The 13,283-nt window shown below is 50.4% G+C and overlaps 1 protein-coding gene across 1 annotated transcript in view; it reads right to left on the bottom strand.

The window, feature by feature from the left end:
* Nucleotides 1–1,094: 1,094 nt before the first annotated feature.
* LOC141092137 (alpha-1-antitrypsin-like) overlaps nt 1,095–13,283 on the bottom strand; it is a 53,333-nt gene continuing 41,144 nt past the window's right edge. Inside the window, exons 4-5 of the mRNA XM_073578074.1 lie at nt 1,680–1,827; nt 1,095–1,332 (exon numbers count right to left, since the gene is read on the bottom strand). Of these exons, the coding sequence (XP_073434175.1) occupies nt 1,144–1,332; nt 1,680–1,827 (337 nt within the window). The 3' untranslated portion in view covers nt 1,095–1,143. The remainder of the gene's footprint in view (nt 1,333–1,679; nt 1,828–13,283) is intronic.

Genomic DNA, 13,283 nt, shown 5'->3' with positions numbered 1-13,283 from the left:
CCTAGTGGTATATATTAGTGAAGATATCAGAAAGTATGGGCTCCTGGTATGTATATATTATTGAATAAAACAGAATGTATGGGCTCCTGATAAAATATATTTGTGAGCACATCAGAATTTATGGGTTCTTTGTAGGTATATATACTGCTCAAAGAAATATTATAAATATTTATTTTTTTGAGCAGTATATATGTCTATATGTATGTGCTCTGTGTATGCATGTGTCTGTGTGTTTGTGCTCTGTTTATACATATTTTTATGTGTTCTGTGTATACATATGTGTGTGTAATTGGTGTATACTTGTGTGTGTGCTATGTGTGTATACATATGTTTGTTTGTGTATGTGGTCGGTGTATACATGCGTATGTGCTATGTGTGTATACATATCTGTGTGTAGCATTCATTGTGTGTGTGTCACATACAGTGTGTGTATGTAGGATGCCCTTAAAAATCCCAACTGCACAGACAAGGATTTATAGGTGTAAACATGACAGCAAACGGCCAACAAAGGAGCAAAATGCTGCTCATTCATTGGGCCATTGGATTGTTTTTGGTGAAAAAAAAACCATTGATCTCATCAGCACATCGCTCGGTGCAAACTGCCGATGTGCTGCTGATAACGTGATACTTTATAGGGACAGATTGATTTACCTGTGATCATTCTCTGCCCATAATGCTCATTTAGTGGTGTGAACTCAGTGCATGTAAATGCAGCCTAAATGTTTGAGTGTGATGGTGCAATATGTGAGCATTTAGGGCCCCATTATACATTTTTCCCCAGGGCCCCACTTGGTGTAAAACCAGCCCTGCTATCAAGGTATAGGTGAAATCCAACAAAAAAAATCCTGTACTCAACCTATTGACTAGTGTTCTGGCCAGTGCTCCTCCACTGGTGTCTACATACTTCCTGCAGCTTCCACTTACCAAACATCAATGTGACCACTGCAGTCAATGATTGGACTCACATGTATAACGAGTTACAGCTAAGAACAGTGATTGGCGGCAACAGTCATGGAGGGGTGTATATCACGTTTTCAGTGCAGCTGCTGTAGCGCTGATAATAATACAAGACTAGAGTAAGAACAGTACAGACAGAGAGTAGACACAGTGTTTTATTGTGTGACAAACGCATTGGATCTCATTCTATTTTGTTGGGTTTATTATTCTTCCAGTGAAAATATCGGTAGAAATATCTTTGTTGTAGATGGAGAAAAAGAACGGTCTCCTAAATGCGACAAGTGGTGGAAGACTGAGCTTCGTTATCCCAATGGCCGTGGCAGCAGCGGCTTCTGTTCCCTCCTCATCCACTTTCAGCACGGCTTTATGGACAGCCTACAGAGGTTGAGAGCAGAAAAGTCAAAAAACATAGATAACCTGCTCCCTTATTGAGTCTTTAAGGGTGTGTTCAAATTAGGAACATTGCCTACCAAAAATCCCCCAAGAATCAGCTGAAATAACCAGAGAATGCAACTGACCTTTCCCTGTGCTGCCCAAGAAATGATGGGTAAATCTTTGGAAAATTTATTTTAATAAAAATTTTTGTTATTTTTATGTTGGGAGGGGTGTATTAATTTGCTTTATTTTCCACATGGAGCATTGCCAATGTGATTCCAGTTCATCTTTTTAAGGAGATTCAGCCCCTGAAAATGATTCTTTGCTCAAACCCAAATTAATTTTACCTTTGACACTTTCAGCCTGGAGTCTCCCGTAATCCCAGATAGGTCAGCGTGGTCAGAAAATACCTCTGTGATACCAAAAACTTCTAGTTCCTTCACAAGATCAAGTTCTCCAGAAATGGAAAATTTTGGAATTGATAGAATAATCTCTCTGTGCAAAGTAAAAAAATCTCATTATGTCATAATAATGCCTCACTAAAAAGCCCATGTTCACACTGCAATAATAATTTAATTGTACCATAACAATAATAGCAGGTTAATTTTCATCTTGAAAACCACACTGATCAACTAACCCACACCCAGCATGAATAACATACCAAGCAAAGCCAGTAAATAGCAGAATAGTGAGTGCAGCTCTGAGGTATAATATAAGATCTAACTCAGGATCAGTAATGTAATGTATGTACACAGTGACTGCACCAACAGAATAGTGAGCATTGTTCTGAGGTATAATATGGGATCTAACTCAGGATCAGTAATGTAATGTATGTACACAGTCATGGGCGTACCAAGGATCAAAACTGGGGGGGCAGGCAAGCCATGGTCGTTCAGGTTGTAACATTTTAGAACGAAAAAGGTGAATGAAACTTCTCCATACAGTATAATGAGCCCCATACCTGTATATACATCATCATCAGGTCCAACCCCAGCCTACTGAGCCCAACAACACCTGTATATACTGTATATCATCACCAGGTCCAGCCCCAGCCCACTGAGCCCAGCACCTCCTGTATATATATCATCACCAGGTCCAGCACCAGCCCACTGAGCCCTGCACCACCTCTATATATATCAGTGCAGCCACAGCCTGTCCCTGTATATACATCAGCCCATCCATCCCCCAGCCCCTGTATACATCAGCCCAGCCAGCCCCCAGGCTCTGTATATACATCAGCCCAGCCAGCCCCCAGCCCCTGTATACATTAGCCCAGCCAGCCCCTGTATACATCAGCCCAGCCAGCCCCCTGCCCCTGAATACGTCAACCCAGCTAGCCCCCAGCCCCTGTATACATCAGCCCAGTCAGCCCCTGTATACATCAGCCCAGCCAGCCCCCAGCCCCCTGTATACATCAGTCCAGCCAGCCCCCAGCCCCTGTATACATTAGCCCAGCCAGCCCCTGTATACATCAGCCCAGCCAGCCCCCAGCCCCTGTATACATCAGCTCAGCCAGCCCCCAACCCCTGTATATACATCAGCCCAGCCAGCCCCTGTACATATCAGCCCAGCCACCCCATGTATACATCAGCCCAGCCAGCCCTCAACCCCTGTATACATCAGCCCAGCCAACCCCAGCCCCTGTATATACATCAGCCCAGCCAGCCCCCAGCCCCTGTATACTTCAGCACAGCCAGTCCCTGTATGCATCAACCCAACCAGCCCCCAGCCCCTGTATACGTCAGCACAGCCAGCCCCCAGGCCCGGCCCCTGTATATACATCAGCCCAGTCAGCCCCTGTAAACATCAGCCCAGGCCCCAGCTCAGCACCTGTCCTGTCTGACACTGTAGCCATTGCCTCAGGGGCGCTCCTCCGGATGCCTGAGTCACTGACCTGATATGTTAAGGTTCAGTGGCACGCTGCAGCCAGGGGCGGAAGATGGAGAGAGCAGAGCGCTCTCTCCACCCACAAAGAACATCCTGATGTTCAACGTCAGGTGTTCTTATTACCCCCCTACGATCCCTATTATGTACAGGGCACCCGGGCCACTGCGCGCACCTTTAAAGTTGCAGGCGCCGTGTCCGAAGATTTAAACAGCCAACAGCAGGATAGGTGCGTGGTACGCCACTGCTTTAAGGGGGGGCAGCTGCCCCCCCGCCCCATGGTGCGTACGCCCATGTACACAATAACTGCACCAGCAGAATAGTGAGTGCAGCTCCTGAGTATAATACAGGATGTAACTCAGGACCAGTAAAGGATCAGTAATGTAATGTACAGTATGTACACAGTGACTCCACCAGCAGAATAGTGAGCTCAGCTCTGTTCAGCTGCTGCTCATTCTGGTAATTGTGGGTGCGGTCGCCACTGATCCTGCTGTGTGTTCCTGAGCCCCAGAGAGCCAACACCTCTCCACCCGGGGACCTGCTGTCTCTCCTACTCATTGAGGGAGTGGGTTTCCTGGGATGAGTGAAGGAGCCAAGTCCCAGGCTTCTGTTTCCCGGTCCAGGCCGTCGGGGAGCAGGAGAAACCAGCAACCGGCCTGCACATCAGAGGACTCGGTGAGATGCTCCACCTGAGTTGCAGCAATGTTGCTCCTACTCCCCCCAAGTCTGCAGAGACCCAGAGAGGCTGCAAGGCTTCCAACATGGAGGAGAAGCCTGCTAGCAGCGTGCAAGATGGCGGTCCTTCTGGAGGAAAGCTGAGTGCTCACGGAGGTGAGGTCGACCTCACTGAGGAGGGTTGGGGGCTGCAGAAACCCAAGGAGTCTGTGTCCACCTATGCCTCCCGGGTCATGAGCCACCTCCGTGAGTATTAAGAGGCGAGTAAGACCATCAGGAGGCTCCGGGAGGAGCTGTGCTGACCAAACGCCAAAGCTACAGGTTCCTCCAAACCCAGGAAGACCCAACTCCAGGAGGAGGTAAAGCGACTGAAGCTTGATATTAATGAGCTGGAAGTGAGGAAAGCATTCCTTAAAGAAAAACTACTGAATGAGGACAGATTCAGAGAAATGGCTGATAACAGAGAGCAAAGGCAGATGGGGCTGCAGCCCGAGAGCCAGATGGTGGATGATGATGATGATGATGACCAGCAGAAAGCCCCACCTGGCAGCCTGCAAAGTCACCCGCAGGCCACGTGCAGCGAGCTCCCTGCAGGACAGGCGACATTGGCATCCGGTCGCAGTTCTGCTGGCTCTGTTGAGGACAGTGATAACAGCGGCCAGGGATGGGCACTAATGGCGGAGATCAAGCTCCTGGAGTCCCCAGTGTGCCTTCAGAATTTTCATCTTGGTGATGATTTACCAGAGGAGGTACCTGGGGGCCAGAATAAAAAGACCAAGCCAAAGTTCCAGGGAGTGGTAAACTATGTATATACCCCCCTCCCTGTACCCCCTGAGTCAGCTGCAGGGTCAGCTCGCTGTATAAGCCCCGTTGCCCAGCCCAGCCCGGGTTCTGCTGTGGATCCAGTGCAAAGGCGTGGGGAGAGTACAAAGCATGGTAGTGAGACTCAGAGCTCCGTCTCTGCTTGTAGTAGCGGGGACGTAGCAGCAGGTGCATCAGCCGAGAGGCTAGACAGTGAGGGCGGCCCGGCGGCAGCTCCTCAGTGGGGGGGAGCGGCCCAGTGTCGAGGGCAGCTCCGTTAGCCTTGGCGCCCCTGAATGCTGTTGCCGCTGATCACTTAGTTGAAAAGCGGCCTCAGTGTGAGGGGGTTGTCGGGGCTGGGGGTTCTGATCCTCCCTAAATCTTGTTCTGCGTTAGCGCCGCTGGTCAGCAAGATCCTGATGTAAAGGATCAACGGTGCCTCACAGCGGCAAAAGATCAGCAGTGCCTAGTGAAACAAAAATTACCAACTGATGATGCGGAGGGCACCCGTAAGTCCAGGGGTGAGGTCACCTCCAATTCTGTGGAGGAGACTGAGCCCCTTGTGCCTGATGATGCAGAGGTCAAAATGCCACCCCCTGTTGTCACTGGTCCAGCAGGAGTGAATGTGATGGGAGGTGTGGATGAGGAAATTGCTTTGTCTAGTGGTGTGGTTGCTGGTTTGGTGGAGGGTGAGGGGGTTATGAAGGTGGGTAATAGTGGTGTTGATGTGGTCACTGGTCCGCTTGCCCCTCTGGTGGTGGCAGAACCCATCAGGAGTTTTGCCGCTGTTGTCACCTCCGGGGAAAATAGGGCATCCTCCTTGTCTCCGGGTTCTGGGGACGGCATGTTGCAACGGCATCTCCAGGAGGCTCTAAAGAAGGGGGAGAGATCAATAATGGTAGAGGGTCGAGAGGTTGATCTATCCTTCTGGATAGAGAGGCATGGCCTCGGGGGCTTCCGAGAACAAAATGGAGGAAATACAGTGGTCGCTCCCGACAGCTACCTGGTAGTGTGTGTAGGAATGTGGTCCGTCTTCGTTGGAGGGTACTGTGATGTGTGTCCTCCAAGGTCTAAAGTTGTGGAGCTCCTGCTGAAGATGGGCTTCAAGGCTATTAACATCTATACCTTGATACATCCCTATTCCACGCTTCAGTTTGATGTCAGCTTTATTCGGCCAGAAGGGCTTGAGTTCTTCTGGTCGAATTATGAGTTGGCAAAAAATGAGCCCGGCTGGCGAGACTTTGCCATGCAGGCGGTGTCTTGCCAAAATCAAGTCAAGAAAGTGACCGTGATGACTTGTAACGAGTCGCTTTCTTGTTATGACATCATGACGTGGTTTGGCCGATATGGAGAAGTGGTGGAGATGCCAAAGAAAAACCGTGATGAGTATGGTATCTGGTCAGGGGCCTGAACGTTTATGGTAAAACTTAACCATTCAGGTGGTACGGTTGCCCACATTTCATCATCTGCCTTCCTGGGTAGGGATCGCATCCAGGTCTTCTACCAGGGGCAACTGCTCTGTCACAAGTGTGGTGACCTCACACACTTCAGTGCAAACTGCACTGTGCAGAAATGTGCATTGTGTGGGGATATTGGCCATCTTGCTGCATCTTGTGTGGAGATTAGCTGCCACCTGTGTGGTGACTTAGGTCACCCATTCAGCCGTTGTCCTCGCTCCTTTGCTAATACAGTTGTGACCTCGGTGGGAGAAAGCCGTGAGGCTGATTCTGCTGGGGAAGGGACTAGCAGGGGTGAGGGAGCTGAGGGACCAAGGAGGAAAAGCAATAAAAAGACGCCTGCCCAGCTGAGGCGTCTAAACAAGCGCAGACAGGAGAGAGAGTTGGGCGAGTCCCGGGCTACTGAGGTGACCTCTGTCCTGGATGCTAGTCTTGCTGCTGAGTCCCTGAGGGATGATGAGTTGGATAAGGAGTTCAGGAGGATCCACATGGAGGAAACTGCCACTGCCTCCGAATCCTCCCATTATGATAGTATGGATGAGGATAATAGGCAATGGCAAGAGGACAAGCGTAAGCTCGGCACCAAAAATAAGAGAAAGAAGGGAGATAAAACATCTTCTCCCACTCTGACCAAGGTTCATAAGGAAGGAAAAACCTTCACACCGCTTATCTATGAACTGCTCCAATATTTATGCTTATCTCTCTCCCTTAATGACTATTCCGCTTCACATCACTTGTCTTATCTATTGAGTTATTTATGTGCTGTCTTGTGTATAAATATGTGATTCTTCAGATTTTGTATTAGTCTAGCCTGATGAAGACACCTGCGTAGTCTTGAAAGCTTGCAATGTGTTACCATCTTTTCAGTTAGCCATTAAAAGGTATCAACCACTGAGGACTCTCAATTCTGAATATTTTGGTGGGCACTGTATTGAATAAGCAGAGTGCCACTGACTGTTTGCCTCTCTTCCCCTCCCCTTCCCTCATAGTGACTGGAGTTGCCCACCTATGTTTTGGTGGGGCGGGGGTTAAAATTATGGGACCAATGGGAGCAGGAAGGGGTAGCACAGCCCCTTCCTGTTGGGTATATATCAGTGGGTCCGAGGCCGCCCTTCCTCTTTCCTCCACGAGCACATCCTGGAAGTGCTTGTCTGGAAGCACTGTCTGGTATTATGGCAGATCCTCTTATTGAGGCTCTGCATTTGCGAGTTATGCAGGAAGGGGAGTCACAGCTGCACAGCGCTTTGGCGTGGGTATGCGCTCACCTGGGAGCTTCTCAGGCTTCTGCCTCTGTAGGGGTGCCTGGCCCGGTCACCGTTTCCCCGCGGGCTGGATTGGCCGCCGCCGCGGTGGTTCACTCTGAGCAGACGGAGGCGGTGGGGCTGCAGGGAGGTAGGCAGTCCGCACGGCGCTCACGCCCTCCGTTGTGGCTGAGAGACGCCTTGCCGGTGTCTCGGCGGCGCGCGGTGAGGTGGAAGTCCCCGCCCCCCGACTTCCGGCCCTGCAGGCAGCGGCGTCTCCACGTGGTAGCAGAGTGTGCAGGAGTACTGAGGAGCCGCTGCACTGCCTGTCGCCGGCCGGTGGTTGGGTTCAGGTGCCCACGGTAGCGGCGGTAGTGGGGAGTGGGTTGCGGTGCAGCAGAAGGGGAAGAATTTTGCCAGTGCACAGGGGTGTAGGATGGGAGGGAGGCATAGTGCTATGTCCTCTGCTTCTGCAGAGGAGCAAGGTAGTGGTCAGCCCTCGGTGCAAAGAGGAGGGGGGAAGGGGAGTTAGGCCATAGAGGCATTGGCCCTAGGGGGTGTCCTGCCACATTCACCCCCCACGGGGATGGTTCCGTTGGGCGGTACTGGGCCCGGCCCTGCCCCACATGTGGGAAGCATACAGGGGGATTTGGTTCAGAGCACGGCTCCGGCTTCTGCCATTGCTGGTGGTAACAGGGAGGCTCCCTTGGCGGGGGCGGTGGGCATGTACCCCCCGGAGGGGAGGCGGGACAGGCATAGATGCCGGAGATCCTCCTCCTCTTCCCTCTACTCCTTTTCACCACAGTCGCGTCACCATGGGCGGCATGCTTCGCGGAGGCAAAGGAAATCACGGCGTTCAGGCCGCAGTGCATCCTTTCGGGGTCACCGCCGCACCCGGTCCTCAAGACGTGGCTCTCCGTCTTCAGCGTCTGAGGCGACAAGCACGTCTGTCAGTCCCGAATATGCCCTCAATCCTCCTCCTGCGCTCCGGGAGTCGAGGGTTCTGTCAAGGACTTCCAGCCTGGCTGCGTTGAGCGCCCCTCCTGAGGCTACAAGTCATGACATCAGCATCCAGGAGGGTTATCCAGGAGCCGGAGTTCCTCCATCTATGGGAGTCTCTCCTCCAACGGTGAATCCGGGTGAGTGTTCCCTGCTGGGTTCTCCAAGTGTGGATAATGCAACGGTGATATCTGTGTTGAGAGCCTTGATCAGGCAATTGCCCCCCACAGCTAATGTGGGTAAGGAGGGTAATAAGGTTGATTCACTGCTTGCCGGGGTGTACAAAGATACCATGTTCTGTGGGGTCAGTGTGCTGAGTTCGCACATAGACGATGATACTAAAAAGAAGATTTGGAGCAATGAATATGTGGATATTTGGTCGCTGATTGCGGTGGATCAACACACTGTGGACAAGGAAAGGAGGCCGGTGGAGAGGTTTTCAGACAGAGTGCGCCCGAAAGTGGCAAAAACTATGAATAATTGGCTGCAAGCTTTTGCCGTATTGGGTTGTATTATGGGTCAGAAGCACCCGGCTAGATGCTCATAGTTGTTCATTTATCAGGATATGATTTACAACTCATACAAGGCTCATGGTGGGTCAGCGTGGTGGAGGTATGATGAGGAATTTAGGAGACGGTTAGCTCTCCACCCGGAGATTGGTTGGGGGGTTAAGGCGACTGAGGTATGGTTACGTCTTATGATGACGCAGAAACAACACCCATTTCCAACAGCAGCCGCTGGACAGGGTTCAACAGGTTCCAGTTCAGTGGTCATGCGGAGACCCGGTACCCGTTGGCAGTTTAATGAGGGACACTGTCGATTTTACGGTCTCTGCAAATTCCATCATGAGTGTTCCTCATGTGGAGGTTCACACCCGGCGGCTAGGTGTTCCCGCCCTATAGGAAAGTTGCCATTTAAGCCACAGCAAACCGAGAGGAAAGACACCAGTGAACATAGTCGCGATGGAGCCGTGGTTAGACCGGTATCCTAATAAGGAGGCTGCCGGTCAGTTGCGTTTTGGGTTTTCGGAAGTTTTTTTCATCCCGTTTAGATTGCATAGGTCCCCCGGTTTTTCGGAAAATTTGAAGTCTGCTCGAGAACATCCTGAGGTTTTGTTATCAAAAGTGCAGAAGGAGGTAGATCTGGGTAGGATGGCGGGTCTGTTTTTGTCGCCGCCTTTTCAGGATTTTAGAGTATCTCCTCTGGGAGTGGTCCCGAAGAAGGAACCGGGCTCTTTTCGTTTAATTCACCATTTGTCGCACCCAAAGGGTTTTTCGGTGAATGATGGAATCTCCCCCGATGATGCGTCAGTATCGTATGCATCTTTCGACAGGGCTGTGGCTTTGATCAGGAGCGCGGGGGAAGGAGCATGGTTGGCGAAATTGGATATCGATTCGGCTTTTCGCCTGTTGCCGGTGCATCCGGATTGTTTTCATTTGTTGGGTTGTCAAGTTGCAGGAGAGTTTTATTTTGACATGTGTCTTCCCATGGGGTGTTCTATTTCGTGCTATTATTTTGAGCTTTTTAGTTCCTTTCTGGAGTGGGTGGTTAGATGGGAAGCAGGAGACAGGTCAGTGACTCTTGATTTCCTTTTTGTAGGCCCAAATGACTCGGATGTGTGTAACAGGTTGCTTTCCACGTTCACGGTAATCGCAAAGAAATTTGGTGTTCCTCTGTCTCCGGAGAAGACGATTGGCCCGGTTAAAATTCTGTTGTTTCTTGGCATCGAAATTGACACGGTAGCGATGGTTTTTCACTTACCCGTGGAAAAGATTCAAAAATTCATTTCCTTGATCGAGGGTTTTATGTCTGTTAGGAAAGTCACCCTGTTGCAGATGCAATCATTCCTAGGTTTGTTGGTTTTTGCGTGCAGAGTCATGCCGGTGGGCAGGGTTTTCTCGCGACGGCTGTCGCTGGCTACGAAAGGAGCCTCTAGCCCGCACCACAGGGTACGGGTCACAAGGGCCATGAAGGCGGATTTGGAGGTGTCGCTTTCTTTTTTGCAATTGCTTAATGGTCACACTTGTTTCATGTTACCGTGCCGGATGGCTCAGGAATTGAATTTGTTTGCAGAAGGAGACGGAGTGGCGGGTTTCGCGGCTGGATTTGGCAATCGGCGTTGCTGGGAGGTTTGGCCGGAGTTGTGGTCTAAGTCGGGCCTTTGTCAGGACAGGACACTATGTGAGATTTTTCCAATCGTGGTTTTGTTTGAGTTGTGGGGTGAGTTACAGTGCAATCAGGAAATTCAGTTGAGGTCTGTTAACCCGGGGGTGTTTCGCTGTATCAATCACATGTCATCCAGGTCTTTGCCGGTTTTGGGCCTTCTGCGTAGACTTGACCTACTATGTTTGAGGTTCAACATTTGGCTTCGGGTTCAATTGGTGCAGGGGCAGGATGGTTTTTCTTCTAACCTTTCTGATTTCTCTGCTTTTCAGGTTTCCACGGTTCATGGCCCCAATGTCCTTCCGGAGGATTTCAATTGCCCGTCGGTCCTGTGGGATGTGGTTGGGAACAGTTGATGTCCCTTGTCCGCTCCTCAGTGTCTCAATCGACTTGGCGCGCGTATGGTAAGGCATGGACGGAATGGTGCCAGTTGGTGGGTCATAGGCCGGTCCAGGCGTGCGAGAATTCCAGATTGCAAGTTATGGTTGAGTACTTGTGCCAGTTGACAAACAAGGGTTTATCGGGAGCATCGGCGAGGCAGCGATTGTCGGGGGTTGCTTTTCATTTTCAGCTTTTAGGATGGCCTGACGTTACGAAATCTTTCATTGTTCGGCAGGCTATAAAAGGTTTGAGGAGGGTTCAACCTAGTAATGAGTGTCAGCGACCGGTGTCCCTAGCCCTGCTTAGCCGGATCAGAACTACGGCTCATGAGGTGTGTAGATCCACTTTTGAAACAGCTCTTTTATCCGCTGCTTTTGGTTTAGCATTTTTCGGGGCCCTAAGGGTTGGGGAATTGGTTCGGCGTTCAAAGCTCGACGTGGGGTGTGGTTTGCGTTTCGAGGATGTGGTTTTTTTGGAAGGGTCAGTTCGTGTGAGAATCCGTAAATCAAAGACTGATCCGTTGGGTCGGGGTTCTTGGGTTTTGCTACATGCTGCCGAATCATCGATGTGTCCGGTAACTTTGCTTAAGGCATATGTGGCGATGAGACAAGGGGGTAATTTTTTCTTCACGCATTTCGATTTTTCACCGTTAACCAGGTACCAATTTCAGGCTGTGTTTAATAAATGTTGGAAGGGTTTAGGAGTTCCAGCTGGTGAGTATGGTACTCATTCTTTTCGCATTGGGACTGCTACGGAGGCAACTAAGGAGGGTCTTCCGGATTCGGAAGTTCAAAAGATCGGGAGGTGGCATTCGGCATGCTTTGCTCGATATATTCGTCCGGATTTGTTATATTAGCGTTTTTCTTTTTCTTCAGGTTCCGTCAGACCGACTGTCTGGTTGCTGGGACATTCTTATATTTTCTGGTCTGTGCAACGTGCTGAGTGTCGCCCAGGTGGACGTCACCTTGGATTTCGGGATGTGGATTTCATGTGGAGAGGCGTTAGGGGCTTGCAATGGCCGCAAGTGTTGCCTGAGGTTATTTCGGTGGCAAGAGGAGCTCGGGGGCCTGTTACTTTGGTCCTGCACGCGGGGGGAAATGATCTGTGCTCCTACAAAGTGGCAGAGTTGTTGACAATGATGCAGGCTGATATGGAACGGTTCCATAGTTTTTTCCGGGAACTAGTTTTGGTGTGGTCCGAGATTGTCCTGAGGGCGGTGTGGCAAGGGGCTCGTGATGGGATAGCGGTTGAACGGTCAAGGAGGTCGATTAATGCCCGCATCTCTAAGTTTGTGCGTGATAGGTTTGGTGTGGTAGTTCAGCACCGACAGTTGGAAGGGGATAACAGCGCCCTGTTAAGGCCTGACAGGGTGCATTTAAACGATATCGGGCTCGATATATTCTTATCCGGATTGCAAGATGGTGTGCAGCAGGCTTTGTTATTGATGGGTGGGGTTCGGAGTCCTGTTTAAAAACAGGATCCTCTGTGGCAGTGAAAGAAGGAATGGCACGGAGTTATGGCTTGCTGGCTGACTTGCCTGCGAATACGGAGCAGGGGATTTGTCGGCGAGCGCGTGTTAAGAGAAGTTATGTGCCTTCAAAATGGTTATTTAACAAAGCATTTAATAAAGCTGTGACCGACCTTCACTCATCATTTGGTTTCTGAGTTTGATTTATTATGGTTATTGGGGGGGCAGAGGTGATGTGTGTGGGTTTAATCCCTGGGTCGCAACAGTCTTCTCTCTGGTTGGTCTTTCTAACCGGTTCCAAGTCCTTGAGAACATCTCTTCCTCTGAGGAGGAAGCTGAGGGTGAGGTTCCAGCTTCGGCTGAGCTTTCAGGGGGTGCCGAGTCCTTTTTCTGGGAATGTAAGGTCCTTGGAGGGAGGGACTTGCCCAGAGTCCGGAGATGAGGACGACAAAATGAAAAAACACGTGGGAATGGACACCTCTGTCTCATTAAAGAGGGGGAAAGATTCCTCCTCTGAGGCAGAGGATAAGGGGAGTGGGAAGAAGAAATCCATCTAACTCAATCATCAATGTTGGCTGTACCCACTCAGATGACACTAGCGTCCATTAATGTCACCAGCATAAAGTCAAATACGGCCAGATTTGCGGCCTTTGATTTTATCAGCTGTGTTGAAGCTGACATTTTCTTTTTGCAAGAGACCAGGCTGCCAAACATGGCAGATGTGTTTAAAGCCAAGAGGGAGTGGAGACTCGGGCCATCCTATTGGACTCTTGCATCCGAGCCGTATAGCGGAGTGGCGGTCCTGTTTACCACACCGGTGGAATGCAGACAGGTTATTGAGTTAGAAATGGGAAGGTGCGTGATCTTAGATGTCCTCATGAA

This window comes from Dendrobates tinctorius, unplaced genomic scaffold, assembly GCF_039654945.1.
Source record: "Dendrobates tinctorius isolate UK_male_01 unplaced genomic scaffold, ASM3965494v1 ptg000058l, whole genome shotgun sequence".
NCBI lineage: Eukaryota > Metazoa > Chordata > Amphibia > Anura > Dendrobatidae > Dendrobates > Dendrobates tinctorius.
The sequence above is the reverse complement of the archived record's forward strand: the minus strand, read 5'-3'. Positions and strand labels throughout refer to the sequence as shown.